General features: G+C 44.7%; 2 protein-coding genes across 3 annotated transcripts in view; one reads left to right on the top strand and one right to left on the bottom strand.

Annotated features, from left to right (window-relative positions):
* The window catches only part of Sesn1 (sestrin 1), an 89,334-nt gene extending 88,096 nt beyond the window's left edge, over window positions 1-1,238 (bottom strand). Inside the window, exon 1 of the mRNA XM_051164599.1 lies at window positions 806-1,238. Within this exon, the coding sequence (XP_051020556.1) occupies window positions 806-1,084 (279 nt within the window). The 5' untranslated portion in view covers window positions 1,085-1,238. The remainder of the gene's footprint in view (window positions 1-805) is intronic.
* A 1,194-nt stretch (window positions 1,239-2,432) lies between these two features.
* Window positions 2,433-27,331, top strand: part of Cep57l1 (centrosomal protein 57 like 1) — a 64,108-nt gene continuing 39,209 nt past the window's right edge. For both annotated transcript variants that reach the window (XM_051164288.1, XM_051164287.1), the window contains exon 1: window positions 2,433-2,587. In XM_051164288.1, the coding sequence (XP_051020245.1) occupies window positions 2,465-2,587 (123 nt within the window). In that variant the 5' untranslated portion in view covers window positions 2,433-2,464. The remainder of the gene's footprint in view (window positions 2,588-27,331) is intronic.

Genomic DNA, 27,331 nt, shown 5'->3' on the forward strand with positions numbered 1-27,331 from the left:
CAACTTTTCAGCCTGAACATGTTACCTGCTCTATGACTTAAGCTGATTTTTATTATTATTTTCTAGCTCTGTTTTAGGATGCATTTAAAAACCCAAATCCTGCCTTTGTTGTTAAGAGCCAGAGAAAAATTATTTCAACAGTTACCTTGAACAAATATGAAACATTTAACATAAACTCTCATTTTGGTGCTCTCTAATGTGACACTTTCCACACAGAACATTGTAGCAATGTGGAAAGTATACTGGCTACACTTGGCAACAACCAAAAAGAAATACAAAGACTTGACTTGTAATTAACTATACCTTTCATATATATTATTTTCCATCATCAATGCCGCTTCTGCTTAAAATGCTGTAAAAACAATTCTTATTCATGTATTTTTGAAAAACCATGTTTAGTTTATACTGCTCAATTGGGCCTAACAGTCAATGTTTTACCAACCCTCTACATGCCTAGTCAAGTCATATTAAGAGCTCACACAATGGCACAGTGGCACACACTTGTAATCCCAGCACTCAGGGAGAAAGAGGCAGGGGAATCTTTGTAAGTTCGAGCCCAGCCTGGTCTACAAAGCCAGCCCAGGACAGCCAAGGCTACACTACACAGAGAAACCATGCGGGGAGCGGGGGGAGAGGGGGGTGGTGAGGGGCCCCGCGGGAAAGAAAAAAGAAAAGAGCTCACACAATAACTCGTTACCTTTTGGAAGCAAAAGCAACATGAATAACTGCAAGTCAAATTTCACCATCTAGTTAGTTGTTTTAATAATGCTTACCAAAATAATAATAATAATAATAATGCTCTTACCTCGACGCTCTTCAGAATGAACCCACTTCTCTCTCTCACGTCTTTAAAGGGGCACCTCTTAGAGAGCATAAGCAGGTGAGCAAGAAGTTTATTCATCTCATCCAAAGATACGGCATTTGAAAGCCCGTCTGAAGGGCGATAAAGTGTCTCTTTCATTGAACGAAGGTATTCGGTTTTTCTCAAAACGACCTGCCTAATGTTTTCCAGGGCTGTCTCTCTAGTAGTCGAATCTCTACTGCATAGCCCATCCCACCTCACTTCGTTCTCTCCTTCAGCCATGACAATCCGGGACTTTTCTTTTGCAGCTTTCAGTTACCTTTCAGCATTCCCCTAAAGCAGTTTGTCTTTTTTTTTTTTTTTTTAAGCGAGAAACGTTCAGAATAAAGTCAGAGAAATCAAGTCGTCATGAGAGCAAGCGTCTGGGTGGCATTGGGAACCACACGTGCTTCTTAAGTTGATGCTTTCAAATCGATCCACAAGGCGGATCACCCTCGCACCCTCTCCAACACGAAAGGGCAGTTCTTCTTGGACAGAGGTTGGAAAAAAAAACCAAAGTTGCAAAGTTGCAAGCTTATAGAGCTGCTTAGCTGGAGTCTCGGGGAAGTGTGCTCTGTGTCGCAGGGTCAGCGGATATCCTCACGCTGTGGAGCTGTCAAATCCGTACTGGGTCCCAAAAGGCTGGTAACAGTAGAAGGCTACCCAACCATTCGGGATTTTTTTTTTTTTTTTTTGGTCTGTGCAGCGGCCGGTTCTCGAGAGCGTTCCTACCCCGCCCCTCCTCCGACTCTAGTCTCCGCCCCCCTCAGCTCCTCCCAGTGCCTCGGCAGCCGGCCGGTGCTGGCGGGGTAAGCGGCTGACCCTCGCCCCTAGCTGCTGGGGCCCGAGGTTCTGGCTCTCAGCGGGTACCGCAGTGTCCACCGGTCTCTGTACCAGCGGCGACGGAGGGCAGCGTCCCCGATCCTGCCGGCTCCCGTGCCCCGGGCTACGCCGCTGCTTCTCCTACCCCTCTGTCCTCGCCCACCGCCGCCGAGTCGGAGGGCACCCCGCGGACCCAGCAGCAGTCCCTCGAGCACCGGGCCGCGCTGCTGAAGCCCAGGGCCCGAGGCACAGAGCCCGCCCCTTCGCCCAGCCCCGTCGGTGGGGCTCGGCCCAGAGGGCGGGAGCAGGGAGGGGAGACGGGGTCCTCACCCCCAGCCCCACCCCTGTCCCCGCCCGGGACCGCCGGGAGCCGCCCCTGCCCCATGCCTGCCTCTCCGCCCAGGCACACGCGACCCGCAAAGGCAGCCATTGGAAACAGCCCCGCCCTCGGGCAGAGTCCCTCCAGACCCCGAGTCCGCCGCGGGCCGCCGAGCACTGCCGGCTGCTGCGCATGCGCGATGCCGGCCAGCGCGCATGCGCTTTCGGCGGCAGCGGCGGCGTCCGTTTCCCGACGTTAGGAGGTGCTGCCCTGAAGGGGGAAGAACAAGTAAGGAGTATAGATGGCCGGAGATGTTTACCGCACAAGAAAGACACAAAAAATAAAGGGCCCAGTGGTAGCCCTAGTAGAAATGGGATATAGTTGAAGATTCGCCTAAAAATTTGTGACAGCCAATTCACCCCCCCCACCAGATTTAAGTAGGCAGGGCGTCTTTGCGTTGGCTTTTGGGAAATGTAGTTGTAATGCTACCGACGCGGTCTGTTTGCGACAGAAACTACAACCCCCAGATGCCACCGCGACACTTCTTGTCGCTGCCCGCGAACCAACGGTTCTGGAGGCCAGGGCTAACTGGGAGCATCTGTCTGGTAAGCTTGGTAGGCTTGGCTGTTACCTGTTCATTGGAAATGTTTTTTTCCTTCCTCCATTTCCTCTGATATTTTGGTGCCGAAGCCATGTGGGATTGCTGCCTTTTAGAGTCCCAAGGCCTTTTCCAGGGGCTTGCTGGGGGGAGAATTAGCAGGTACCCAACACCTTTTGGTGGATTTGGGGATGGATCACCGTCTGAAAAGGCAAAGAGCCGCTGGAAAAGGCTCCACGCTGCTGCTTTCTGCTGTCTTCCTACCACGTGAACCAGCAGTGCATGGATTAGGAATCCCTGTGCATTGCAACTGCACCTTTGCCCTTTCCGGATGTGTTTTGTGTTTATTTTCTCGGGCATATAGAATTCCGAAGGGGAGCTTTTAAAGGAAGTGCGTTTTCCGTGAGACTGGAAAGAACTCCCAGTGTTCTTACGATTGAAGTCCTACAAGCTTTAAAAGCTTCTGTATGAAAAGAAGCCTAGAAAAGCCTCCCAAATTGATTATCTTTGATTGATTCAGTTATTTCTCCAAAGGTGTTTTGAAGTCTTTATACTTGAGAAAACTCAGGTTTGGAAGGTTTTTTTGTTTGTTTGTTTGTTTGTTTTTGTTTCTAATAGACTGATAGTCTGATTGGATTTTAATCCTTTGCAGAGTAAATGTAGTCATAAAATATTAACTAGGGACTAGAGAGACGCTTTAGCAGTTAAGAACACTAGTTCTTAACAGACTGACTGAGTTCGATTCTCAGCTTCAACATGGCAGCTCACAACCATCCATAGCTCCAGTTCTGGAGGTCTCAGTGCCCTCTTCTGCCCTCAGCAGACCCCAGGCATACGCGTGGTGCACAGGCACACATAGAAACAATGCACGCATACATAAAATAAACCTCCGAACATAATAAAATGGGCCTTTGAATGCATACAAGAGTGGAAAAGACAGAACCCTTCATCTTGTCAGAAAAACAATATACAGTAAATATACAGTTCTAATACTGGTTAATATTGTTGGCTAGAGGAACATTTAGCCCAGTCTTAGAAAGTCAGAGATGTACCAGTGTCTGTCTCTCTCTCTCTCTCTCTCTCTCTCTCTCTCTCTCTCTCTCTCTCTCTCTTATTTTATGTGCATTGGTGTTTTGCCTGCATGTATGTCTATGTGAGAGTGTCCGATCTCGGAGTTACAGTTGCAAGCTGCCATGTGGTTGCTGGGATTTGAACCCCGGTCCTCTGGAAGAGCATTCGGTTCCCTTAACCACTGAGCCATCTCTCCAGGCCCCCCAGGGAAGTCTTCATCCCAAGGAAAATGAAGACCAAATGAATCACATTAAGGCTTCAGCCAGCAAGTGCCTGCTGACCGAATGCCCTCTGTGCGGTAGGACATGGCTGAGGCAGTAAATAGGTAATGTATGTAGACTACATAGAGGTGCGACAATGACAGCCAGTTGGGAAGGAGTGGAGAGTGCTCGGCTGTGGGAAAAAAGGTTCCCTCTTCAGTCTGAGGAGGATTGTTGCTGGAACAGATGGACGCACTGGTTGCCTGCCACCACAGCTGTTTAGAAGATGAGCTTGCAGGGCGGAAGATTTGCTATTAGGGAGTTGGGACGGGGCTGGGGGGAGGAGTGTCAGACAGACAGTGGGAGGGTGGGGGAGGCTGAGTTTTCTAGGCCTGGTTCTGAATGGGCTGAGTTCTCCAGAACATCACAGTTGACCTCTGGGGATGTGTGGGTTTTATTTGTTTGGGAGTTTGGTTTTTGTTTGGTTTTGGCTTCCGTAGGCTTTTCCAGTTACTTTTCTTCAAGTTACTGTATGTGCTTTGCACGGGTCGAGGCAACGACACGTCCTATTTGTAGTAGAACTAAAGAAAGGAGGAACTTACTGATGTCATCAGCTAGCGTGGGTTCTGAAGATCCCCCAACAGCTAGCACCTTAGTCATCCAAGTGGGGCGTCTCTTCAGTCTAAGGAGTAAGGGGGAACAGAAGGAGGTGGCCGAGGAGCTGTGGACAGACTGGCTCGGAGGAGCCCGTGCTACAGAGCGAATTGAAAATGAGCCTTTTGAGACGGGCCTAGGCGGTGCACGCCTGTCACCCTTCAACTAGGGAGGTGAAGGCAGGCCTTGGGAGACAGCCTGGGGGACATAGTGAGCCCTTGTTTCACGGGCAACGAAACAGTAAAGCCAAAGGAAGGAGCTGCCACTTGCTGTCATGGCAGAGTGTGCACATTGGCCTGTGGGAGAGGGCGGGGTCAGCAGGTTGCCCACTTGCCTTGGGATATGGAGGAGAAATGAGGAAGGCTCAGCTGTAGATACAGTTTGAGGTTTCACTGTAGTGTTTTGGTTATGGTCGTTGATTTCACCGAAAGGCGCACTCCGTGAAGTTCAGTGGATTTGAAGTTGTCTGTAAGTGTGATTCTGGAAGGGAAAGTCCCCAGTGTGTTGCCCTAGTAATGCTTATGTCAGTGAAACAAGGACGAACTGACCACCACATTTATCACTGGAGGCCATCGCATTGCCCTTGACCTCTTCTGCTGCTCCACTCCTACCTGAGATCAGATACCCCCCCCCCCCAATAAAATGACTACTCATGCTAATGATCCACATAGCCAATCTGAAACTAAGTTGTTACCTCACCTGAGGAATCAGGGCCGTGAGAGGGAGGGAGTTTCCCAAGAGCCATTCGGCACCACAAGCATGCTCCCTCTGCTTTGATGCCTGCGTTCTTCAGTCCTTCCGAGTGGTACCCTGAGGTCATCAGTTGTTAACCAGTTACTCTTCCTTTTCTTCTGCCTCCCTACCTCTCTTTTCGGCGGAAAGTAACTTTGAAGGGACCAGGCTGCGTTCGTTGTTTCTGCTCTGTTTTAGCCTCCCTACCCAAGCAGCTAACCTCAGCATTTGCCCAAATGATGTGTGGCTCCGTTCCAGAGGGGAAAATATAGATAATTTAAGGTTTTTAAATTGTAACTTTGCTGTTTGAAAGGTCACTGGCCATCTTGATAAGATCAGTTTGGGTGAAGCAAGTGGGGTTGTTGTTGTTGTTGTTGTTTTGTTTTGTTTTGTTTTTTTCTTTTGTTGTTTTAAATCAAAGACTGTAGCTAGAGACACAGACTCTGTCTTTGTTTTCTTTGTATCTGATCATGTCTTTGACTCATCTTCCTTTGAAGATCTTAGCTCATATATTTCTTGCTCAGAGACGTGTCCTCTTACTGCAGCATGTATTTTTACTGGCTGATGTGTTGCCAATACAGTTTTCAGTTACATTTCCCGTAATGTGAAAAACACCTGGCCAGAAAGCGCTTCGCACCTCAGAACACCCAGGACCTGGCTCTGCTCAGCCTGGCTTCAAGCTCAGTGCATCACCTGGGGCCTAGTCCAGCCCCAACATGGTCTTGGTGCTTGGTGTGTGCCCAGACCCTTGTTTGTTATCCCAGCACTCTGGAAGCTGGTAGGAGCATCAGCAGTTCAAGACCAGCCTGAGCTCCTGAGCAAGCCCTTGTCTGGGGAGCAGGGAGGATGGACAAGCATGGAGACATTGATGGTGCTTTCAAAAGCACTGCTGCTGTTTACCAAAAAAAGCTAGGTGGCTGCTGGATGGAAGCAAGTATAGTGAAAGCATTTTATGAGATGTTATGAGACATCTGCAGAGCAGACGATTCTTAAAGCGTGACTCAGGTGGGACCAGCGTCATAAACATCTCCAGAACAGGCACACCCACAGAGCCCGGCTGCAAGATCACTTCTGCGTCTGCTTTTCTGCCTTTCCTTCCTAACAACCTCTTTCTGATGTGGCTCGTAGTAGAATTTGTCCTTGTGAATTTAGTCACGTATGCCTTCCTGCACAACTTCATCCGTGTATATTGTGTCATCGCTCAGGAACCATAGTCTGCTGAATTTTGCACTATTATAATGCCATTTGTAAACACCATCTAGCCACTAGCCTGATGCTGCAGCAGCAGCAGGCCTACCCAGTGTTTAGCTCCAGAAAAGAGTTGCTTTGTTTTCCTTTTGAGGGTGATTTTAATTAAAATAATGAGCCTCACCGTCTCTGAACAACGTTTTAAAAAACAGTAACACCTAGCACCAATGTTAGTTGAACATGTTACTGATGCGGTGCTTCCTTCAGTAATTGCACAGGCCTGGTGATGGCTGCTCTTGGTTGTCAACTTGACTACATCTGGAATGAACTAAAAACCCAAGCGCCTGGTCACACCTGTGTAGAGGAATTTTAATTCAGAACACGGCTGCTCTGACAAGAGATGGCATCCAAAGACCTCCTAGGTCTGTGTGATCCAGCTGAAATACAGACACGCCTTTAATTCCAGGAGACAGGGGCAAGCAGGTGTCTGCATTCAAGGCCAGCCGGGTATAGAGCAAGTTTCAGGTAGAGAAAAGTGCATGCCTTTAGTCCCCGCGCTCAGGAGACAAGCATGCAGATCTCTGCGTTCTAGTCAATGGCGTTTGGTTGAGTCAGCAGAGAGGCAGCGCGGTGGAGTTGAGTTCATGGCTGTTCAGCTCATAGAATTTAGTTTTACAGCGACAGATTGAAGAGAGGAGCTAGACACAGGTGGAGACAGAGTAGAGGAGCCAGGAGATGAGATCTGATAGCCAGAGTTACCATGAGGCCCAGCAGAGCAAACCGTCAGAAGCTGAGAGAGAAGCTGGATGGAATCAGTCAGCCAGGAGAGGAGTTTGAGCCAGAACAGCTGAGTTGAACCAGCCAGAGCTCAGAAAGAACTAGAAAGGGTGAGTTTATTCAGCAGTAAGTCTCAGAGGCTGAAAACGTTCTAGGCCTTGGTTAGATTGTACGGAGCCTAGAAGCCTCCAGGACTTGGCGCAGGTTAGCAGAAGGAGGCAGTAAGCCTCCCAGACAACAGTTACCTTAGGGGAGTAAACGTTACTGTTCACACCTCTGATTTTTAGTCAGTTGGGTCTTTTGAGCCTGAAGACACCCTAAATCTGGACCACAGCGTCTCCTGGCAGCACAGACAAAGGATGAGGAAGGAGGACACTTTGGCCTTTTGCCTGCTTGCCCTTGTTCTCACTGCAAGTTCACCCACCCTGCTGCCAAGGCGTTTCTTCACTAGCAGCAGAGCATGCTTTTTAAGCATCTAGTGACATGAACTGAAGACCGCCTGAGACAGCTAGCATCGTGGACTGAACAGCTATTGGATTCTTGGACTTTCTGCTAAGAAACAGCATTTGTTGGACTAGCTAGAAAGCAGCCTGTAAGCCACTCTAATAAACCATATACATGCATACACGTATATACACGCATGCATGCACACACATACATAGACACACATGCATGTGTGTAATATACAGACACATATGTGTATATATACATATATGTATGTGTGTGTGTCTCTCTCTAAAAGTTTCCATGTGATTCTACACTGCTCCCCCGACCCCTTTTTAGAAGTTCTTAGTGAAAAAAAGACACCAAGGCAAAACTTGATAATTTATTAACACATTTTGAAATTCCTGCCAAGTAACTAGCATACTGGTTTTCCTGTTAGTTAGCTTGTTTGTTATTTTCCTTTCTGTAGGAAATTTACACAAGAAAGCATCACGTGGCCTCAGCACTTAGAATCAACAGCAGAAATGAGGTGTATGATGTGTCACTGTGTCACTAGATATTGTTAGTTCTGAGAAGCCGCCATGGCAGAGCTGTTCCTGCTTCTCCTGGCCTCCTGAGATGCTTCCTCTCAGTTTCCATTCCTCTGTAATAGGAGTGCTTTTTGTTGAGACGCGTTCATATTGCAATCTTGTCTCCGCTCCTTTGTCTCTGAGCAGCTTTTACACACACACACACACACACACACACACACACACACACAGTGGTTCATGTAGCTGCCTCTTGAATGACTGACAAGTCTTTTCTGTGTGTTTGCTTGACACAGGGCTTGACCTAGGCCTAGGCCTTCTTTGAGACCCTTCAGCCTCACCCTCCCGAATGCACCATGAAGTCTGCCAGAGCAACATACTTAGGGAAGTGAGTGAGTTTTCTGTGTTTGTGTGTGTGTGCCTGTGTGATATGTATGTATGTGTGTTAAGTGTTTAGTGTATTTGTGTTTATATACATATGTGTGTTTGTGTATGTGTTTGGTGTGTGTATTTGTTTATGTATATTTGTGTGTGGTGTGTATTTGTGTTTATGTACATGTGTGTCTGTGTGGTGTGTGTATATATGTATGTTATGTGTTTGGTGTGTGTGCTTGTATTTATGTACGTCTGTGTGTGTGTGTGTGGTAGCAGGCGTTGAACCCATTGCCTTGTGCATGCGGCTGAGCAGCTCTAGCCCAGTGCCCATGGTTTGTGATTTGGTTTGGTTTTTTTCTTTTGCTGTGTGGTTCTGGGGACTGAACCTAGGGCCTCACCATGCTATGTGAGCTCTCTAGTACCGGGTAAGATCCCTAGCCCTCTTTCCTTGGTTATTCAGGCTGGCCTTGCTCTTACCTAGGTGGAGGCCAGCCTGGGCTAGGGGGAAAAATATGAAGCTTATCACACTAACAGTAAGACGCAGTTTCATAGCAAGTCCTGCTGCTGTGCTGAGCGGCTGCTGTGAGTGTCCGCTTTACTGCTGTGACGCCACACCCATCAAGCACACTTGTAGTCCCAGCTACGTGGGAGGCAAATACTTTCTGTCACTAATGATTTGCATATGAGCAGCAGTCAGTCTCTAGTAAGTCCTATTGCACAGTAAAAAGTGACCTATTGATATGTCACCAGGCACAAAGGTAGGAGAGGGAGGGAAACCCTGTGCCTACAACACACTGCATGCGTGCATGGGATTGTTCAAAATGTAAGACGTGATCTCGGTGGGTGTAGCCTACTTTCCACTTTGTAAAACACGCACAGCCAGCAAAGTGTTACATGAGGAACTGTGTATGCCACTGAGTCAAACGATGCTGATAATGTGTTGGGGGTGGGACAAAGTCACATGACACGGGTTTGGTATTCCTTAAAATTGTGTAGGGATTAAATATATAGTGATCTACGCCCCCCTACACCATGTCTTTTGACTTACTGAAAACTGTCTTGTTCATGTCAGCCAGGTTGTATATTGTGTGTGTACATGTGTGTGTGTGTGTGTGTGTGTGTGTGTTGTACAGATGAATCATAAAGCTTTACTCTTCAGAGTTTGAAATTTTAGATTTTAAGGTTTTAGCAAACCTATTTGAATTCCTTAGCGGTATCGATTTCATCAGTGTTTCAAAAAGGCTCCTTTCAGGGTGGCGCCACAGGCTCTGGTCTCAGTGCTGCGCTCTCCCTTCATGTTATTTGCTTCCATCCACGGGATAAATTAATACACCACACTCAGAATCAGACTTTTCTCCATATTGTGTGTGTCTCTGTGGTGTTTCCAAATTAATCTAGTTTCCTTTGAATTTATGACTAAAAATTCCATTTCTGGCATATATTAATGAATAGAATTTTCGAAAACAATATTTGTTAAATCTGTCTTCACTGTGCCTTTCTGGAAAGATGTATTTACCAACTATAGCATATCCACACATGTTATAACAGATTTTATAAATTTGTCTTACTGCTGGCTCTATTCTTTTTTTTTATTGTTTTTCTTACCCACATGTGTACTCCTATATAGAAAGGTTAAGATTCAATTTTATGTAATTAAAAATGGAAAATAGTGGACATAGTGTTACATACCTGTAATCCCAGTACTCAGGGTGCTGAGGCAGGAGGATCTGGATTTGAGCCAAGCCTGGATTATAGACCAAGAACTAGTCTCATAAATACATACATAAATAAATGTAAAAAAAAAAAAAACTTTAAGACTTGATACCCTATGAGAATATATAGGGGGAGGTAATCCCCCTCAGGAACAGTCATAGGGGAGGGGAATAATGGGAAAATGGGGGGGGAGGAGGAATGGGAGGATACAAGGGATGGGATAAACATTGAGATGTAACAAGAATAAATTAATAAAAAAAAAAAAAAACTTTAAAAATACCAGTAAAAAAATATAAACTCTACTCTCTGTACATTCTAACAGTGTTAGTATGTTGGCTTCCTGGTTTTTGTGTTATTTTCCTAACAAAAAGGCGCATTCCTACAGTGTCTGAGTGTCCCTAGCATTGCACATGTTGTTTTCAAACAGTTTGACACAAGGCTATCTTAGAGGGCCCATCATTTTCTAACTTGCAGAGTTTGTCTATGCTGCTGTTGTGGATGTGTTTAGTTTTTAATTTTAGCTGATGTATAATGCTTCACTGTATGGGTAGAAAACCATCAGAACTTTATCGGTCTGTAGCTATGTATTTATTGATTTCCATTGCAAGCAGAGCTACTGGCTGTCATACAGATCTCTCAGGAGGATGTACTCTTATTCTAGAGCTCATGCATAAATACTGACAGCTGGGATTGCAGAATCGGGTGGCACGACATGGCATCCCTATCACAGTCTTCAGTTTGTTCTCCAAAATCTCCCATTACTATAAACCCACATTTCCACTGGCATTATCCAGCGGTTCATGGGGCTGTCCGGCTCCCTGCGCCTTCCAGAGCTCAGCCGTGGCACTTTGCTGAGACGTCCTGCCACCTCATTAGTGAGAAATGCTCTCCTAGCTGTTACTTAATGTTAATAATAGGTAGGGTGACCTGAATTTTTCCAGAGCTCCATCACCTCTCCTGCCTCAGCCGTCTAAGTGGGAACTGCTATTGTAGGTTTAATTTGCATTTCCCTGAGGAGTTGAGCTCTTTCCCGTCTTTTTTCCGTCCTCATGTTTTCCTTCAGTCCTTGTTCAGTACTGTTTATCTGCCAATGGTGGCTCTGTTATATGAAAGGTTTACTCATTTTAATATGTTTGTCAGTGTACTTGAACTCATGAACTTCCTGCCTCAGCGGCCGAGTACTGAACTTACGGCCATGTACCGCTAGGCTTGCTCATGTAACTTTTTTATTTTGATTGTCATATTAAAGCCATATCTTCTTAAAGTCTGAAACACGGTCTTTGTTTTCTTCTACAGCGGTTATCCATTCCTTGTCCACATGTCTGTCTGTAATGTGTGTCTGTGTTTGGCATGGAGGAGATAAATCTAGTTTTATAGTATGGATAACGTGTTACCTTGGGATAGGTTATAAGCAGCCAGCTCTTTCTCCATAAAAATGCCTTCTTTTTTGTGAGCACATTGCCATATTTAGGAGCCTATATCTAGACTATTCTGTTGTCTGAGCTTCAGGACAATACTGCTAGTCTAATTACTTTTAATTGACATTATCCCTACAGCTCCTATAGTTTTTGATCCTTTTATGTGTAAATTTACTTTTTTTTTTTTTTTTTTGAGACTGGGTTTTGTAGTGTAGTCCAGGTTGGCTTTTTCTACTGGCGATCCTCTCTTGCCGCAGTCTGAGATTACGGGTATATGATGACATCATGTCCAGCTAAACAAAACTCTTAAAATTACATTTCTTAGATTTTTCTATTAGTCTTATTTCTTGCAGTTAAAAATTATACTGATTTCTTTTACACTTGTGTATATGGTTTTTATTTTATTTCTTTGCCAGAAGTCCCCAGCTTAGCATTAAATACTACTATTGCTAATGTGATGGACTCACCTATAAGTTCTCTGTTTGGAAGGCAGCTGTCCTCAGCACTGCCCACCAACGCCACAAGTGTTTGAATTCATCTGTCTCTTTTACCTTGTGTAAATTAGAACTCAATTGACTTAACCGTAACTTTTTAAAGTGTGATCTGTGTGTTTGCGTAAGAGTGTACGAGTCCCAAGCATGGTTGAAGCCAAGAGGACAGCTTTGGGAGAGGGCTTCTTCAGGCTCGACTCAGGTTGCCTCGATTGGGCAGCTAGCACTTTTACCCTCTGGGCTATCTCGCCTACTGAAGTTACAATTTGTTTTAAATGTGTTTTTTCCTAAGCCTATTAATTTGACTTAAATGTTACTAGGTATATTTTTTGTCTGTTTTTGGTTTTTGCTTTGCTTTGTTTTGTTTTTCACTAATGGTGTTTTAGATGGAAAAATATAAGAATTTTCATATTCTCTTTGATTAATGTTTGACTGTCTCTAAAGGATTAAACCCTAAAGTATATACTGGCACTTAGAAATTTAAAGTCCTCATGTGTTCCGAATACATTTTCAATTGGAGTATAATTTCTCAAATACTTAACAGAAAAAAATCTAATACGAGGTATCTTTCTTAGTGACTTTTGTGACTAACAAATTAAGTCTTGTGTTTCAATAAATCTAATTTTCATGATTATTTTATTACAAAGCCCAACTCCCACTCACTACTCTAATTGAATTTCTTTATGTTTTATCATCTGAGTGTCTCCCCCTTTGCTTTTGAGCCCCTCCTGCATCCCCTCCCTCCTGCATCCCCTCCCGCCTGCATCCCCACCTGCATCCCCTCCCTCCTGCATCCCCTTCTGCCTGCATCCCCTCCCTCCTGCCCTCCCTCCTGCCCTCCCACCTGCCCTCCTGCATCCCCTCCCTCCTGCATCCCCTCCCGCCTGCATCCCCTTCTGCCTGCATCCCCTCCCTCCTGCCCTCCCTCCTGCCCTCCCTCCTGCCCTCCCACCTGCCCTCCTGCATCCCCTTTTTCCTGCTCTCCCACCTGCCCTCCTGCATCCCCTCCCTCCTGCCCTCCCTCCTGCCCTCTCACCTGCCCTCCTGCATCCCCTCCCACCTGCCCTCCCTCCTGCCTTCCCACCTGTCCTCCTGCATCCCCTCCCTCCTGCCCTCCTGCCTGCCCTCCTGCATCCCTCCCTCCTGCCCTCCCTCCTGCCCTCTCACCTGTCCTCCTGCATCCCCTCCCACCTGCCCTCCCTCCTGCCTTCCCACCTGTCCTCCTGCATCCCCTCCCTCCTGCCCTCCTGCATCCCCTCCTGCCTGCCCTCCTGCATCCCCTCCCTCCTGCCCTCCTGCATCCCCTCCTGCCTGTCCTCCCACCTGCCCTCCCTCCTGCATCCCCTCCCTCCTGCCCTCCTGCATCCCTTCCCTCATTCCTTCTCATGTTCCCTCTTGCCCAGACAGGGTCTTGTTATGTAGCCTAGGCATCCGGGAACCCAAGTCTTGCTGTCTTAGCCACTGTGCCAGGCTTTTTGGTGGTGGGTTTCATTTGGTTTGGGTTAGGGTTTTGTGAGGTTGGATCTTGCTGTGTAGCACAGGCTGGCCTTGAACTCACAGTGATCTTCCTGCCTTTGGACTTCTCAAGTGCTGGGACTACTGGTAAATAGTGTTTGATAGTCTCAGTCTTTAGTGAGCAGTAGGTCTGTACTCTTTAAATATTATAACTACAAGTATATTTAATGTATTTCATGTGTCAAACCCACGGCCTTGTACGTGCTAGACGATTGCTGCACCATGGAACCGCAACCTTGTCCTAGTTGTCACTCCCTCAGGCCAGCTTGTGTTTCTCACTTCCTCTTTTATAAACATTTTTAAAGTTTTATAAACTTTGTTATATTTTATACTGTAAAATTATAATATTTCATCACTTGCAAATACATAAAAACATCACACACCAAAAATAACCAGACCCAAGGCCCATACAACTCAGTGAACTTCCATGCAGTTAAAATAGGTATTTGGAATGGGAGCTGTAGAGCCTCGGATAAAGCTATAGACTTTCAGTTTCCAATGTGTTTTCATGCACTTATCCATCACCAAAAACGGAACAAAATCCATGACAGAATTAGAACTAGAAAACCAATTAGCCCCGTCCTCTCTCAAAACTCATGTCCATTACCTGCGTCCAGTCCTTCCTTATGCACTGACCTTGACCTTGTTGTATTTTCTTCTTGTTATACTGTAGCCATCTGTACGCCGCCCCCAACACCCCCCCCCCCCCCACACACACACAAACACACACGTGCTGGCTAAATTGCGAATAGGAAAGAGAACATGTGGTTTTTCTTTCTGAGACTGTGTGACCCTATTTACTATACATTTTTAATGATGTGGAGAAGGAGCAAAGGAGAGATCAGAAAGCAAGAGCTTAATATACATTTTGAAGTTCGTTCTTCTGACATTTTGTGTGTTGTTTTTGCTGTTTTGTTTTGATTTTTGAGACTGGGTCTTACTGTGTAGCTCTGGCTGGGGCATGAAACTCACTATGTAGACCAGGCTGGTCTCAACTCACAGAGATCCATCTGTCTCTGCCTCCCAAGTGCTGGGATTAAAGGCGTGTGCCACCATTCCTGACTTCTTACAAATTGTTTAACTTAATTTTTCTTTAAAGCTGAGTAATATTCACACACACACTGATATATGCAAAGTGAGCTTTTATTATCCAAGTATATGTTGATGAACACGTAGGTCAACTCCAATTCTTTGCTTTAGTCGTGAATAAAGCATCAGTAAGCAGAGGGTGCAGGCATCTCCGTGGTGGGCTGTGGAGTTAATAGCTGGGCCTTCTGGTAGGCAGCTCCCTTTGGAAATCTTTTAGAAACCTCCAAGCTGATTTCCACACTGCCTGTGTTAATTTGCACCCTCACTAGCAGTAGATAAGGATTCCTTTCTCTCCACATCCTCTTCGACCTTTGTTGTTAGATTTGATTCTAGCCAATCTAATTGGATGAGGTGTCTCAGAGTAATTTCAATTTGTATTTCCTCAATGGCTAAAAATATTGAACTCTTTTTAAAAATAGTTATTGTCCATTTGCATCTTTACAAAATTATCTACTTAGTTCATTTATTCATTTGTTGATTGGCAGTTTCATTTCTTTGCAAATTCTGGATATCAGCCCCTTGTCTGAAGTGTGGCTGGTGGAGACTTTCTCCCATTATCTGGGCTGTCTGTTAACTCTGCTGGTTGTTTCCTTTGCTGTACAAAAACTTAATTTCCATGTAGCCCCACCTGTTGCTACTTGGTAGTCGTCCTGCTGCTGCTGGTGATCTGTTTAACCGCTCTTGCCTACCCCAGCATCTCGCAGGGCTTCCTCTTTGTTTTCTTCAGTGTCAGTATTTCAGGTTTTAAATTAAGGTGTAGCCTTGTCTGTCCTGGACTCCCTTGTAGACCAGGCTGGCCTCAAACTCACAATGATCCACCTGCCTCTGCCTCCTGAGTGCTGGGATTAAAGGCGTGTACCACCACACCCGGCTCACATTGATTCTTGAATGAGGTAGAAGGCAATTTTTCCAGCACTATTTAGTCAACATACTATCCCCACCCCCGGCTCCATGTATGTTTTTGTCTTGTTTTTTGTTTTTGTCAAAACTAAATGGGTGTAGCCTTGCTGCTTTACTTCCTACATTCTATCCCACTGAGCTTCCTGTCTGTTTATAGCGGTACAGGCTGTCCTTGTCACTATGGCTCTATAGTATAATTTGAGGTCAGGTATCTTAATACCTCCAGCATTGTTCCTACTCCTTAGGATTTCCTCGGCTATTTTCAGTCCTTTGTGATTTTATATGAGTTCTTGTGTTATTTTTTCTCAATCTCTGAAATATGACATGAAAAAAAATTTATAGGTGCTACACTAATTCTGTACATTAATTTTAGTAGTATAGACATTTTCTAAATATTAGTTTTGCCCATTTAGGAACATGAACTATTTTCCGTTGTCTAATGTGTTCTGTGACTTCCTTTTTCAGTATTTCGACATTTTCATTGGAGAGGTCTTTCACTTCTGTGCTTAGATATATTCCTGAATACTTGATGTGGGGGGAATTCTTCTGAATGGATTTTTTCCCTGATTTCTTTTTCGGAGAGTAGACTGCTAGTATAAATGAAGTCTGCTTTTTTTTTTTTTTTTTTTTTTTTTTTTGCAATTGTGCTGGTTAGTTTTTGTCAGCTTGACACAAACTAGAATAGCCCGGGACGAAAGAGCCTTAATTGAGAAAATGCCCCAACCAAACCAGCCTGTTGTCATGCTCCAGCCATTCTCTTGATTAGTGTTGGGTGTGGGAGAACCCAGACCTCTGTGGCTAGCGATCCCCTAGGTAGGTGGCCTTGGGGTCTATAAGGAAACAAACTGAGCAAGCCAATAAGCAGCATCCCTCCACAGTCTGGGCTTAGTCTCTGCATCCAGGTTCGTGCCCTGAGTCCCTGCCGAGACCCCTCTGTGATGGGCTGTTACGTGGACATACAAAATGAAATGAGCCAAATCTTCTCCAAATTGGTTTCAGCCAGTCAGCTACAGAAGCCTGAGACAGTGGTGTAGATTACACTCTCTTATCCCACAGGTCCCAGCTGTTTATTAAGTCTGTCATGCGTTTAATAATAAAATTCATCTTAGTTAATCTCCCGAGAACTCATACTGAAACTACAATAATAAGATCTTTTCATCCTTTACACATTGATGTGGTGAGCAAGAGCGCCACTTGCATGTGTAACCCGTAACGCCTTACATTGTAGTCACCACTTCGGACATTTGCCCATTTATCAAACAGCATGAGAAAAAATGTTGTTTAAAGTTTGTTACATTTTTACTTATTTTCCGTGTGCATATTGGTGAGGGGTGCATGTGTGCCAAAGAGAGCCTGTGGCGGCCAGAAGACGGCTGGCAGGCGTCCGCCATGCGGGTCTGTCTCAGGGACTGGCCTGAGCTTGATGGCAGGTGTCTTTACTTACCGAGCCTGGCCCAGAAAAATGTTCTTTTTAAATTTCTAGATGTGTGAGTGTTTGCCAGCATATATGTATGTGCACTATGTGGGTACTGAGTCCTCTGCAAGACCAGCAAGTGCTCCTAACTGCTGGGGATCTCTCCAGCACCCCGGAAGTGTTCTTGGTTTATGTCTTTGTGAAGATTTTATTCATTAAGTGTAAGATGTCAGAGATTGTAAATGACAGATTTATTTTATTGTCCACAAAATAAAGGAGAGGTTGCCAAATGTGACTTCAAGGTAAATCTAAATCTCAGAGATGTTACATAGGAGGTACGGTGGAGTAGTCGACGTTTCAAAGTATTAGACATGGGTATATGTTGTCTTACATGTTTTTACTACATTAATTGAATTAAAACTAACAAATGCACCAAGCAGAGTAACAAACACCCTTATGTGGGAAAGAATAAGCCTTGTCACAGGTGGGAGCAGTCTTGGGGGGCTTTACCCTTGGGGCACCCCATGAATACCTTGTGACAGACTGAGTGGAGCCATCCTGGTGCTGGAATTCAGGAAACATACCTGGGAACCCCACCTGGACTATTGTCTTTCTAATTGACCCTCACCCGGAGAAGGAGATGGTCCTTCCCACGTGACTCAGGGAGTTGGAGAAGAGAGAACAACAAAGTGAGCTGGGCGGGAGAGCGCAGAGAGAGCATGCAGAGCAGCGGGCCAGAGAGACACCTAAGGACCCGTCCTGTGGAACGGCTACTGCAAGGTTCACTCTTTTGTCCCTTTAACCTTTTTCCTTCTTGTATAAGCTAGTTGGGTTGTATAATAAAGTTTAATTGCTAAGAAACAGAGTCAACATCTTTAATTCCTGTACTCTGGGGGCAGAGGTAGATATAGCTCTATGCAAGTCTAGCCTGGGCTACAAAGTGAGTTCCAGGCCAGTCAGGCTATTTAGTGAGACCCTGTCTCAAAATAAACAAGCAAGCAAGCAAATGCTTATTGAACAATTACTAAGAAGTCCAGTTGATAGGTGATTAATGAGTAAAGAGGTATAGAGGAGAGTAACTGTGTGCAGCCATTGCTAAAATAATGCTATGTTTAAGACACTGCATTAAGATAAACTATAATATATGCAACAAAATACTGTTAAATTAATGACAATTGGCTTTGTAAAAGTTACAGTGAGTAACTTCAATAGCCATCTGTTGTTAATTTTATTCATTGTTACAGGAAATAGAGGGGGCATTATTGGATGGGGAGAGGGAAGGGAACATGAGTGTATATGTGCGCGCTTTTTTTAGTGGAGAGAATAGAATTTCCTCCAGAGCGTTTGTCATTTTAAAAATGTTTCATGTTTTTCCCAATTGTGATCTCTGCAGTAGGTCTATTTGTTGGGAAATAATTCTAGTAGTTCCAATGTTTGTTTTCTCTGGGAAATTTACAATTTAATTGTGCCTTACCATAAACATTCCTCTGTTTGTGTATGTATAGAATGGAACAGTGTTAAGCTTCAGCTGGCATGTGTGTGCCTTGAGCAGCTGTGATAGTTGACCCACTTACTCAGGGAATGCAAACTTACCAAATTGTATTAAATAAAAAATTGTAAGAAAATAAATTAGTATAAAATACAACATTTTGAGGAAAAACATTGGTGGTTTTTTTTCCCCTTAAGATTTACTTGTTTAGTTGGGCGGTGGTGGTGCACACCTTTAATCCCAGCACTCGGGAGGCAGAGGCAGGTGGATCGCTATGAGTTTGAGGCCAGCCTGGTCTACAAAGTTAGTCCAGGACAGCCAAGGCTACACAGAAAAACCCTGTCTCGGAAAAAAAAAAGATTTACTTGTTTATTTTAGGTGTATGAACGTTTTGCCTGAATGTATGTATGTATACCACATATGTTCCTGGTGTCCTCAGAGGTCAGAAGAGAGCTTTGGATCCCCTGAAACAAGTTATGTTTGGTTGTCAGCCACCATGTGGGTGCTGGGAATCCAGCCCAAGTCCTCTCAAGAGCAACAAGTACTCTACATGGAGCCATCTCTTTAGCCCCTGTAGTAATTTTTTTTTTTTAATCTAAAGTAACAGTTGGAGGATATTGAGGTCTCTCTGATTTCACTTGTTTTAGTCACTGTTCTATTGCTATGAAGAGACACCCTGACCAAGGCCATGCCTTAGGATAGGAAACATTCAACTGAGGTCTTGCTTACAGTTTCAGAGGTTTAGTTCATTATTCTCATGGCAGGAAGCATGTTGGCACACATGGTCCTGAGAGCTACACCCTGGTTAGTAACCTGAGAGAGACCTTAAAAGCCCACCTCCAATGACACTCTTCCACCAACAAGGCCAGATGTCTTAATCCTTTAAAAATCCTAGTGATTTAAGCATGCAAATATATGCATGTGAGGGCTATTCTGATTCAAACTACCAGAGCAGTAACTGTCAGAAAGAATACTACGTGTAATACCTGAAGGCCTTTAACCAAATTAACTAGTCATATCATGTTTCCTTATGTGTGAAAAACGTTACTTGGTAATAGTAACTACATTTTTAAGATTGTAAGCCAAATGTGATGTGTAGATACTTTGTACATAATAATACTTTTCAAGTGCTAGTTGATAATTTTTACATTTTGTGTTTTAGTATACAAAATAGAAACTTCTTAATGTTTCATATACTTTTTATTAGTTCACTGAGAGTTTTATAAAGTGTGTTTGATTGTATTCATCACCCCCTAACTCTTTCCATACCCACTTCCCCTCCCCTACTCACTCAACTTCATTCATTTATTTATTTATTTTTGAGGCTGTCTCTCTATATAGCCCTGGCTATCCTGGAATTCAGTATGTAGACCGAGCCTTCCCTTAACTCACAGAGGTCCACCAGCCTCTGCCTCCCAAGTACTGAGATTAAAGCTGTGTACCACCAGGCCTGGCTCTCCTTCTTATTTTTTAAAGCCGTCAAAACCAGTGTGTATTGCCCATATATTCTTGGGATGTAGGATTCTGGAACATGGTCAACTTACCAGGGGCTACACTCTTAGAGCAAACTGTTTGTCCTTCTCCCAGAAGTTAGCAGTTGCCCATAGCTCCGTGGTTAGGAGTGGGCTTTTATGCCCAACTCCTGTCTCCATGCTGAGCTTGGTATTTCTGGGGCTTGCAGAGGCCTAGTACATGCTGTTGCAGCTACTGTGAGTCATATGTGTGGCTGCCCTGCTGTGTCCAGCAGACACTACTTGCTCATAGACATCCACTGCCTCTACTTCTCACACTCTTGCCGTCACCTCTTCCACCTGAAACCTGAGCCTCCGAGTGGGGGTGGAGCGGGTACAGTGTTCCGTTTAGGGTTGAACGGTCCACAGCCTCTTAATCTCAGCACCTTGGTCAGTTGTGGGTCTCTGTGTTGAACACTGTCTGTTGTGAATAGAAGCTTCTCCACTGAGGGTTGGGAGATGCAGTATGGGTACAGCAGTAAGTCTTAGGAGTTGTTTTAATACTGTATTTATTTAGCAAAATAACAACAGTAGGTTCTCTCTTAGGGCCTATGATGTGTCCAGCCATAGGTCCTGGGATCATGAATTTCATCGTATAGAGCTTAAATCCAAGCATTGCTCTCCTAATGTTCATAACTCTATTGCACCAGGGGGCATATCTTACCAGGCCAGTCATTGTAGCTCACAGGGTTTACAGCTAGGTATGATTGGTGACTACTTTTCTCTTCCAGTAGCATGGCACCTTCTAGCTGGTAGCCGTAATCTTGAGTAATAGAACATGGGAAAATCAGGCTAGTATTGACCTAGAAGCTTCATTCCTACTTTTTTAAACTTATTTTTCCTTTATTTTTATTTTATGTATGAGTGTTTATCTTTATTGTACATCAGTGTACCATATGCATGCAGTGCTCACAGAAGCCCTAAGAGGGTACTGGATTCTCTGGACCTGGAGTTACAGATGTTGTCAGCCCCCACACAGCTGCTGGGAATTGAACCCTGGTCCTCTGGAAGAGCAGCCAGTGCTCTTAACAGTTGAGCTCTCTTTTCAGCCCCTCATTCCTTTTTTTTTTTTTTTTTTTTTATGATTTTTAAAAAATAGATTCCATTTTCTCAGTTGTAGTTTTCAAAAGCATTTGAGAAGATAGAACTTAGAGAAATTTTTCTAGATTTGAGCATTTTTGGTGCAAGAACTAGCCATGGTAACACTGAAGCCTCTAAGTCCTGAAAGGCTTTTGTAATGCTTTACTGGAAACTGTTCTTGGCATTGACAGTTTGACAGGATTAAAAGCATTAAAATTGTCACACACCTAACATTATAACTGGTTAATTATATCTTAATGAGAAGAAAACGTACATAAAGTTTACATGCTCATTTAAATAGCATACTTTAATCAAATAGTGTACATATAAACATCTATTATGTTGCATTCAGCAAAAAGAGCAACTGGCAAGAACATGTATCCAACCTCAACTTTGGTTTAAATGATAAGACTGAGCTAACATGAAAATGTTAATTTTGTTTGTCTGTTTGTTTGCTTTTGTTTTTCGAGACAGGGTCTCTCTACATAGTTCTGGCGGTCGTGGAATTCACTAGATAGGCCAGGATGATATCAAATTGGTAAATTTTACAATGATTTTTATTTTCTAATGTAATCTCCAAGTTCTAAAGAATGAACATTTATTCTTTTTAAAATCTGGATTGTGTATATAGTCATCAAATCTCTTTCTAGACACACTTTAGTGCCTGAGCTAGCACAGTGAGGTGTCACTGGCTATGTATGATTTAAATATGAGGAGCTGTAGCAGTGTTCATATACAAAACTATCGTCTATGATTGAACTTAACGTGGCAGATGCTTCTTTAAGCTTTGCTGTTTTACAGCTTTTCTTTGTGTTTTATTAACTGTAATTTGTAACTGGATAGCAAGTCTCCATCTGGGATGGCAGGGCTGGGTGTGGCTCTGTTCTGCTCTGTTTTAAGATGGGCCAAGTAGCTCCAGGCTGGCCTTGAACTCACTATCTCTCCCCACTTGGCCTCTTCTTGCCTCAGCTCTTTAAGGACTGAGATGGAAGCCTGTGCCACTATACCTAGGAGGAAACGTCACTGAAAGATAAAAGTTGGTCATATTAAATAAAGACGCCTTGGCCTATCTTAACCATGGCTAGTCTGGCCTGGGCTGGCGAATTTGCCTAACTGCTGTAATAAAAGCAGCTTTTGGGGGGAGTCGCCGTACCTCTTGTGGAGTACCAAGTTACCTTGTAATAGTTTACAGCAAGTTCGGGGCCCCAGTTGTAAGCATTGCATTTGTTTCTGCCATCATCACTGGCCGCTTCCTCTTCCTGACTTGAGCTCCTAGCAGCTTGGCATGTGGTAGACATAACAGGAACTGAGGGAGAATGAAGACTCAAAATTACACTGATTTCTAGCATTTTCGCTGAAGTCTTTTTTTTTTTTTTTTTTTTTTTCTTTCTTTCTTTCCTGGCTGGTCTGACACTCAGGTATCCACCTGCCTCTGCCTCCCAAGTGTAAAGGCGTGCACCACCATCACTGGCAGGAGTCCCTGTGTGGAAAGAGAGCTCCCTGGGAGAAGTAATAACCTGTAATGTTTAGCTACCTCTAAAGTAGGTCTCATGAGGTGGCTTTTTCTTCCTTTCATTCTTGGTTGGCCTGAAAATCACTATGCAGACCAGGATGGCTTTGAACCCATAGAGATCGTCCTGTCTCGGCCTCCCAAGTTCCGAGGTGTGTGCCATTATAGCCAACTCAGGGTGGGTTCTTTTGGCCAACTCAGGGTGGGTTCTTTTGAGACAGTGTCTTCACTCTGTTGTTAAGGCTGGGCTTGAACTCTGAACTCAAAGTGGCCTGTTTTTACTCAGCTGCTCAAGTAATAGGCATACAGACACTTGCATGAGAGACAGAGTTTCTCTGTGTAGCCCAAGCTGTCTTAAAAAAAGGTCTGTAGACCATGCTGACCTCAAAAACTCACAGAGATCCCCCTGTCTCTGCCTCCTGAGTGCTGGGATTAAGGATGTGCACCCCCACCGCCTGGCTGGGCACCCAGCTCTTAGAAGATAGTTTTTTGTTGTTGGTTGGTTGATTTTAGAAATGGGTTCTCCTTATATCTCTTGCTAGCCTAGAACTCACCTATGTAGTGATGCCAGCAAATGTGATTTCTGTCTTCAGTCTCCCGAGCACTGGATTACAGTCATGTGCCACCACACCCAGCTCATAGGGTCTTTTCTACTTGGCTTTTCCATTTTGGCTGCTCGGTAAACATTAGCAGGCCCTCAGCATTTCAGCATTGGCCTGATCAGCTAAATAAAGGAGGCACAGTGGAAACTAATGCAGAACAAGTGTAGCATGCTCTTGGATTTACATTTTAAGTAAATGTATTGTGACTAACTTAAGCTTCCTCTCAGCTGGACAAGAAAATCTAATTTTGTCCTTACCTCTGTGGGAGGCAACAGGGTATTCCACTCCTTGTACAAAGACCTTCACAGCTGTGCCGACAGGTCTGCTTGAAAGAAAGTGCAGGCTTAATGCTGTCTTCCCAGCTATGCTGTCAGTAACCCTCCTCCATCAGCAGATGACTTCAGCCCCTCGGAACACTTGCTTATCTCAGAGGAGTCCAATGACTTTTAATCCGTTCCAGTTTAGTGGGCACTTCATTATGACCCTATCCTCAAGGCCTACAGTTTAATGAAGAAGATATGAATAGGTTTCCTCCCCACCCTTTCTCCTCCTCCTCCTCTCTCCTGTCCTTTTAGTTCTTGACAGGGTTTTATATATAGCTCAAGCTAGCCTTGAAGTAGCCAAAGATCATGACCTGAGCTTCTGATCCCTCTACCTTGAGAGTGCTGCAGTCACAGGTGTGTGTGTTCTAGAAAGAGAGGACAGCAGGAGCATTGTGTGGCTCTGCAGAGCTACCTCAGCTTTGTTCTGAGGGTACTGGGGGGTCACTGAAGAGTTTTAAACTTCGAAACAATGCCCCCTGGGGGTTTAATGTTGCTGCACTGCAGAGAAACAGTAATATAGTTATGCTGAGACAGGATTAGCAGGGGAGCTCTTCAGAGGCCACAGAGGGGACAGGGCTAAGACAGTGCACCTACTCAGTGATGGAGGGGGTTGACTTGAGAAAGGTAAGGTGGTGATGCAGTTCAGTGATATTAAAACTACGCGGGGGGGGGGGGGGGGGGGGGGCAGGGCTAGACACTTCACTCAGAGGTTGAGAGCACTGGAGTTCAATTCCCAGCAGCCATATGGTAGCTCACAACTGTCATAACTCCAGTGCTAGGGGATCCGGAGCCTTCTTCTGACTTCATGGGTGTCAGGCATGCATGTGCTGCACAAATATACGTGCAGGCAAAACACTCATACATATTTTTAAGAAGTTGGAAAAAATGAAGTAGTTCTTGTTTGTTTTTGTTTTTAAGTGATATCTGGGTGTTGGCATAATGTCCTTGTGGACAGTGTACAGTTCACCCTTGTCCATTCAAATGCTGATTTATCTACCCCACTATCTGGCTTCAATCTGGACATTGCATTGTGATGTTTATTCTAAGTATCTCCTGTTTCAAGTTTGTGTAAACATGTCACCATTTGTTCTCTGTATTGCCAATAAAAGCCAACTAGCCAATGCTAAGCAATACAGAGAGTAGGGTGGGACATCCTGGTCTAGTGAGGGGAGGGGAAAGAGCAGGAAGGACAGGAGGCATGCTGTGGAGAAGACCAGAAATCACCAGGAAGAATGAGACAGACCTAGGATATGAGTAAAAAGCAAGTGTAAAGTGGGAAATCTGAATGGGAGGAAACTATACTAGCATGGAGGTTTAGGATGGAGTGATTATTGCCCAGCATTGTGGCCTGTACTAATTAAATAGATCCTAGACTCTGTGTGGTTTTTTGGGGGTATAAAGCTTGGTAAGGTGTAGGCCAGTGGTTGATGCCAGGTGTTTTCCCCAATAATCTCCATCTCACTAGCTCACTGACTGTCTAGACTGGCTGGCCATTGAGCTCTGAGATCCTCAGTCTGTACTCCCCACTATGGGCGCGCGTGCGCGTGCACACACACACACACACACACACACACACACACACATAATCATAATGTGGGGTCAACATAAAGGTAACGTTAGACTACGTGTAGCTACAGCTGTGGAGAGCATACTGCTTGTGTCCTTTTTGCCCTGCTTTGGGGCAGGGGCAGGCTGCATTGCCCAGTCTGTCCTTCAGCTCCGGCTCGTCTCACTCTGGCACCTGCGACTCCAGGCCCAGGCCTCCAGAGGGATTGCCTGCTCTCTTAGACGGTATGAAACTTGACACCTGTTGAGAAAAATTAGAAGACTGGACAAATCCAGGAGGCTGAATCATTGCAAGGACAGAAGGCGACCATGCTGGAGGTGGTATTTGTAAGAACTCAGTCCTAGGGAAACTGAACCACCAAGAAAAGAGTGGCAACTTCCATATCGTGACTGCTTCTTCCACCTACATGATACTTGGTATGCTCAGAGAAGAGAACGGAAATGGCTTAGCTAAGATTATATAGCACATAACCATCAAACAGGAAAGAGCCCTACTCAGGAGACTCGGCCAGAGCCCTGTCCATTCAGCTTAGTCCTTAATGAAGCTGCGGAGTCAGCCCCATTTGGCCCCATGGAGATGCCTAAGGAAAGAATTATAACTAAATCCCACAGTAGCAGCCATTCAGCGCTGCCTGTGGCCTTCGAGATGGGTCAGTGGACAAGAGTGCCGTGTGAAATTGGCTGGGCTGCATGTATACCTTTCACCCGTGTGACTGTGGTCAGAGATAGGAGGGTGACTCGGCCTTGCTGGCTCTCCACGAGTGTCCCTGTCTCAAAGGACTAAGATGGAATGATGGAGTGGGACATCTGACATCTTTCCCTAGCCTCTGGCCTCCACATGTGTGTACACTTGTATGTACACACACACCCCTCTATAATGGCAAGAATTTAATCAATGCACTAACAACAACAACAAAAAAGATTTACCTGCTTCTAGATTCTGAAGAACATATTCCTGCACTACCTACTGATTGACAGGAAAATCACAAAAAGAAAAATGCATTGATGTAGTTCACAATCAGCAATCCAGAAATACCTTTTAATGTGTGCCCTTTGTGTGAGATTTTTATTACCTATAGATATTTTTCTTTTTTAACAAATTTCTAGGAGTTTCTGTACACTATTATTATGGGTCATTTTTAACACATTAAAGTATTTTATTAGTTCTTTGAGAATTTCATATTTTTCTCATATCCCTCCAGCCCTCCCTGGTCTACTTCCACCTCTTACCCCAAACCTACAACTTTTTTTCCCCTTAATAATCTATCAGCTCCACTTTGTTCATACACTTCTGGGTGGGGGACTGCAGCTAACATACCAGGAGCCACACCTTTACACAGAACTGTTCCCCAGTCAACAAAAGCCATCACTATCCATAGTTCCCCAGTTAAGGCTCGTGAACCCTTCTCACTCCAGGCTGTAATGTTGACTGGCCTGATCTTGTGCAGATCTTATGCAGGCAACTGCAGCTGCTGAGGCTTCCTGCACTGGTCCCAAAGCAGTAGGGTAGGGCTTTGATATTGATGTCCTTTTTAAAAGAGTTGTGCATTCCACGGTCACTTTTTCTATGCACTTTGTGAGTTTCTTTGTTAACCGTCATCCACTACACAAAGAAACTTCCCTGATGGGGTCTGAGAGTTACACTAATCTAGAGGTAGACTTAGAATTTAGAAGGCTATTTGGTACTATGTCCATTTAGCAAAGTAATAATATGTTTGCTTCTGGGTCCTGTGAACTCCGCTACCAGATTTACAGTACCAAGTGCTCAGTCCCTCCTGTGGAGTGGGCTTTAAATCCAAGCAACCCAGAGCACAGACAAGAGGCTGAATTGTTTTTGGAGATTTCTGGGACCCCTCTGACCAACCGTGTGAGGGGAGGTACCTCACACCTGGCACTGGGCTTTTTACTTGTCAACCTGTGGCATCTGGGATGACATGATCCTATGTGGGTGAAGTCAACAAACTATTTTATATGATATTCTCTCTCTCTCTTCTCTCTCTCTCTCTCTCTCTCTCTCTCTCTCTCTCTCTCTCTCCCCCTCCCTCTCCCTCTCCCTCTCCCCCTCTCTCTCTCTCTCTCTCTCTCTCTCTCTCTCTCTCTCTCTCTCTCGGGTGTGGTGTGTGTGTCTGTCTGTCTTTAGGAAGCTTATAAAAGTAAGTTTC

Source organism: Acomys russatus, chromosome 21 (assembly GCF_903995435.1).
Source record: "Acomys russatus chromosome 21, mAcoRus1.1, whole genome shotgun sequence".
Lineage (NCBI taxonomy): Eukaryota > Metazoa > Chordata > Mammalia > Rodentia > Muridae > Acomys > Acomys russatus.